Below are 5,930 nucleotides of genomic sequence, written 5' to 3' on the forward strand. Positions count from 1 at the left end.
TTTGTATCAGCATACAAAATGGGCCACATCCAATTGTGTTACCAGGATGAGATACCCAATTTCATCCATATACTTATTGACCATTTAGACTATATAATATAACTTGATCCTGCTTATGTCACCACATAATGTTTAAAGTATTCATACTATAGTCATGAATTTGTTTACTGATTTTAATAATAGAATGCAATATCAATAATTTTATTGAATAAAATACTCAATAATATTTTATTGATAAATAGAATATGTCAACATGATTTACAAACTGCGAGTTAAGGATATTCCCAACAATGGTAACCGATTCTGATACCAATTGAAAAACTATAGAGATATCTACTGCACGATGACAATGTTACAAGCAGTGTTTTAGTATTCTACAGAACAATTATCAATAAATAAATAGTATATAAAGAACACCAAAGATTGTAACCTAGTTTGGTGAATATCACCTATGTCTAGGGAGCAATGTGCCCAAGAGAAATAATTTCACTAATATAAATAATAAATAATTACAAAGTAGTACTTATCTGTAATATTAGTACAACTATGATCACTCTTGAATACTATAATTATATAAAATATCCGAATATTTGATATTTTGGTGGAGAATATATATATCTTTGCTTTATAATTAATTTCATTAGTTTAATACTTAGATTACATGTTAAATGTACTGATTAGAGTTTGCATGGCCGGACTTAGACATGTTAACTTCTCTGCTTGACATTATTCCACCTAACATGATAATAATAGACTAAATATAAAATATGGTCCATAATTAGTTCAGTTTTATGCCATGTGAACATACAATTTTATATTCTCTATTTGTTTATTTATGGGTATAATTAAAGTTCTTTCACTTGAAAAATAGTGAGTTTACAATTTTTTATTCTCTATTAGCTTATTTATGGGTATAATTAAAGTGTTTTCACTTGAAAAATAGTGAGTTTACAATTTTTTATTCTCTATTAGCTTATTTATGGGTATAATTAGAGTTGCTTTCACTTGAAAAATAGTGAGTTTAAATAAAAAATAGCTTATTTATGGGTATAAGTCATGATAAGTAACTCAACATCTGTTTAAAAAAAAATTATAATTTTGTTTTTTATTTATCTTTTTTTAAAATGTTAGAGAAAGTAATACTTTTTTTCTTAACAGATTACAATAACTCAAAAAAAGTTCAAAACTGTTTCGTTTCAATATATTTTGGAGAAATTTTCATTTTTTTAAAAAAATAGGGACCTTCTATTGGTCCTTTCATATTTCTTTTTCTTAAGAAAAATTAAATTAATTAAACACGTCAAACATAACCAAACTGAGAATCTCATTTCTTAAAAATGATTGAAATATGTCAAGACAAGTAAGGCATGCAAGCAAAAGATACCGTTTTTAATATTGATTTAATCAATAAAGAATTCTCCTAATCTCATATCTTTTTTAAAAAAAAAATAAAGAAAAAAATATTAATAGCAATTAATTATTTTCAAAGTATAACATCCTTTTCAATCACTTTATTAATCATTATCTGAACTTGAGAAATGTTACCGCAAGTTGAAACCAATGTATGGCATTCTCAAATCTCAGCCTCTAACATTTTCAAACAAACCAAAATGTTTAATATCATAATTCCACAATCTATTTTATATTATAAGTTAATTTCTTCACTAATAATTTAATAAGTTAATTTCTTGATGAAGACAAATAAGATAAATCATTTTTATAAATGGAAATTTTGTCCGATCCAAAAATATTTTCTAACATAAGTATTGTTGACAAAATTATTTTGTATAGGCATTACATGTTAGAACAACTCTCTCCACATAATTCTACAATCTCTTTATCAGTCTATATTTAGACGGTTTTACTTTGAGATTTGGCCACATAATTCTATACAAATACAAATATCATTTTTGACTTATTTACGATGAATATTTCTCGTTTTTCTTTTCGATATGGAGTGTTATACCCGAATCTTGAACATGGAAAAATATCAATCTCAACAAAGATCTTTCATAAGTAAAAATCCCATTCCTTGTAATCAAATTTGGTGCTTAGTATTTAAATTAGGAAAATTAAAAACGAATGAAAAGATTTCTATTTGCATTTGGAAGCATGTTATGTTATACAAATGATTTGTGTCACATCCGACATGTCGTACTCGCGTTAAACTTAAGAATATGAACCATGCAGAAAAAGGAATAGTTGAATGCTGATTGAGTAATCAAAAACATATGGGCCATAAGGCAAGTTGCAGCCGCCCAAATATGTCAGCATATGGCCCAATTAAATAATTGGGCTGGGCCCACTCGTTAACCCCTAAACTATTCCAAAAGCGATAGCGAGATTGACGGCGATTTATTTAAACAAGAAAAATAAATAAAATGGTTTCAAATATATTATTTTAGTTAACTTTCAATTTTATTTTAAACTTTAAAAAAAAAATAATAATTATAGCTTTAATATAATAAAAATTCGCAATGAGATAATTCGGTAAAAAATAGAAATTGGTGTATATAATAGATTATCATTTTATTACTATACTAGCTTATAACATGATGTGTTGCACTTAAAATTTATAGTTTGATTTGATCGAATAAAAAAAAAAGGAAAAATAGTTGTAAATATTTGAAGGAAAAGATAAATTATGAATTTAGGAAATTATAAAGGATAAAAGATACGTGATTATGTTTATACACATGTCTACTATTATATCGTGATGTTAAAATCTATGGTTTAGAAGATATCCCTACGTGGAATGATACACCATTTTGTCGAGTGTAACCATATCGACCTAAATAGTTGTAACAAAGCAAAAGATGTAATGATTCTTTCAAATATATCTTCATCATTACATCGTGAGATATTTCATATCTACGATCTATATCATAATATACACGAAAAAATACGTCACTTCACTCTGAATAGTTGTAACAAAAGAAAAAAAAATAGAAATTCTAAAGCTTCTCTATAACTTCATCTATTATAGATTTGGATATATATATATATATATATATATATATATATATATATATATATATTTTGAAATCCAATTTGTTGATTAAGAAAATTCTTTTCGTTTAATGAGATGTTGAAGCAAAATTGGTGTGTGTTTCAAATATGTTAATAAATGACACAAATTTATATAAACGAATTTTCACATTTGATATAGAATGATTTAATTGAAGATTTGTACTACATTAAAAAAAAATCATTGAAAATGACATAAAAAGATAAGAAATTATTAGCCTTTTAAATATTCAGTGATTTTGGCAGTGTGGAAAAAGATGCCGCAGGCGCCAAACGGCCACCCACACAGCGGTGAAAATAGCTAAGGACGGCGGAGCAGTGCGACGCCGGCAACCTGAAATGTCAGCCGCTTGCGGTTGTGGTTCACTAGATTCCTTCAAACTGAGCCAAACACAAAATAAAATTAGATTAATACATAAATATTTGCAATTTATTTATTTAAGACTTCTCTTTTTTATTGGTCGAGATGTCAATTTTCAAATTATCATCCTTTAATTGCAAATAAAAACTTCATCGTCCAACGTTGAATACATTGTATCATTTGGGATCGATTCACCATTGTCCATTTGATTTACCTTTATTAATAAATAAGCAAAATAAATAATTTTAGAATATGCTCTTCTTTAATTTTATACTTTATTAGGCTTAATCCTCTTTGTGATTAATAAATGTCATATTTTTCCTTTTATATGGTACCACATTCATTCTAAACTTTGAAATTGTAATTGGTGCTGTTCTTTAAGCTATATTTGAATGGGCAGTTAAATTGTTATAGAAAGTTTAAGTTTTCAGTACCCTACTCATATGATATAATATTTTTACAAAATTAATAATAAATCCTAGTTACATTTATTTTTATGATGTATTTTTTCTCTTTAAATAAAATTAAATATGGAATGAAAATAGTAAAAACGTAAAAGTTATAGAGAAGCAAAATTAATTAGTGTAGGTTTAAATCTCATTTCTTTGTCAAAAAAATTTAAAAGCATCTCTTTATATCTCTAAGCTTCAAATTTTAATTAGGTACATTTATTATTAGTCCTTATTTTTTATTCAACTTTTATCTTTAAACTATACAACTTTTAGAGTCAGTTTAGAGTTCAAAAATCGACTAAGATAAGTACTAAATATTAGTGATGAATTAGCAAAATAACATGAAATAGACATTTAAAAATTTTTAAAATTAAAATGATTTTAACTCTTTCAAAAAAGTTTAAATACTATTTTGGTTCATTTTGTTTTTATATTTTCAAATGATCGTTTCAATTCTTGTACTTTTAATGTGTTTCATTTTGGTTCTTGTATTTTAAAAAAATTATCATTTTGATATCTTAGAAAATAAAGTAAAAATGAAAATTGAGGACTTAGTATTTAAACAAAAAGTTTATTAACAAAAAGGGAACCAACTCATTATTTTCTGGTTCAGGTGAGAAATCAAAACATCCTTGATAATAATTAGAATCTTTTTTAATAATTAGAAGTCCAAACAATCAAATTAGTAATTAAACCCAGTAATAATTTGGTTATTATGTGTGAAAAAAGAAGACGGGGGGTACCTTGGCAAAGAGGAAGGGCAAAAAGTAATGACATAATTGGCTGACACACAGGTGAAAGTGCTGGTACCGTCATCGAAAGCGTAACTGTAAGCCAAAGGGCAATTGGCCTTGAAATATTTGGAGTAATTACTCGGCTTGCACGTGTTCGGATTTGCAAACGCCCCACTGCAACAATATTCCGCTTTCCCAAACGCCACACACGCGCTTTTACACGCCACGCTCCGGTTCCGCCCATCCTCTCCGCCCCCCATCACCACCCGAAGCTCCGGTGGGCAATCCCCGTTCAAATCCCCAATGCAACCGGTGGCCGTACAATTTCCGGACTTCCCACCCACCGGCACGATCTGCATCGCGATGTTGTACCCATCGACGAGGCTGACGTCGTAGAAATCGAAGCCGCCGCCGCCATTAAGGGTGAATTCGGCGAGAGTGGCGGGTGGGGCAGCGCAGGCGCCGCCGCACTCGACGGCGCCGGAGCCGCAGTCGGCGGTGGCGCAGGAGAAGCGGCTGGAGGAGGGGTTGGTGGAGCAGTAAGTGCGAGCCCAAATGCGGCCGGACCAGGAGGCGGGGACGGAGAGGACGGAGGCGGCGGAGGGGAGGAGGGAGAAGCCGGTGGTGGAAAGTGGGGCGGTTCCGGCGCCGGATAAAATGCCGGGCCAAATGGTGTGAGTGCAGTTGTTTTGGAGTGTGATGGTTGCAGAGTGAGTGAGGGGAAGAAAGTGGAAGAAGAGAGAGAATGAAAAGAAGAAGAAATTAATGGAAGCCATAGCCATGTGAAGAAACTGAGCTTGAAATGAACTCCAAAAATGGCTCCAAATGCTTTGGTTCTGTTTGGGGCAGTTTAAAAGAAGCCAAGATGCATATTCAACATTCCATTCCAAAATTAAAAATAAATAAAATTGACCATGTCTAAATTAATTTGTTATATATATATATGTATATATATATTTCAAGTTTAGTTCATACAATTTTTAATTTGTGAATACTGAAACGTAAAATAAATTAATAAATTCTTAAGCTTTTAATATTGTATTTAATAGATGGTTGAAAATTTTCAATTTCGTATAGTCATTAATATATCGAGCAAAATGATCAGGGTTATTGTATAAAAAAAAAAGTCACTAATATAACCTATATATTCAAAAAAAATTAACAAATCTAATAACTATGAAATTGGAAGCTTAAAATTTTATTATACATAAAATTTAAATTTTTTATATCTAATATATCAATTTAATTTTTAAAATTTATGAGTTAATTAGACACAAAATTGACAACTTATTAAGTAATTTTAATAATTTAATGACCAAATAATCACAAATTTCGAGTTTTAGTCAAATCAACATT

At 29.4% G+C, this 5,930-nt stretch overlaps 1 protein-coding gene across 1 annotated transcript; it reads right to left on the minus strand.

Annotated features, from left to right (window-relative positions):
• Positions 1 to 3,137: 3,137 nt before the first annotated feature.
• LOC120074149 (Pathogenesis-related thaumatin superfamily protein) lies at positions 3,138 to 5,461 on the minus strand. The gene is given in 3 exon segments (XM_039027167.2): positions 3,138 to 3,288; positions 3,291 to 3,408; positions 4,584 to 5,461. Coding segments are annotated over 3 exon segments (930 nt in total). The 5' UTR covers positions 5,357 to 5,461; the 3' UTR covers positions 3,138 to 3,249.
• Positions 5,462 to 5,930: the final 469 nt, after the last annotated feature.

This window comes from Benincasa hispida, chromosome 3 (genome assembly GCF_027475165.1).
Source record: "Benincasa hispida cultivar pf3 chromosome 3, pf3_genome.v1.1, whole genome shotgun sequence".
Classification (NCBI taxonomy): Eukaryota; Viridiplantae; Streptophyta; class Magnoliopsida; order Cucurbitales; family Cucurbitaceae; genus Benincasa; species Benincasa hispida.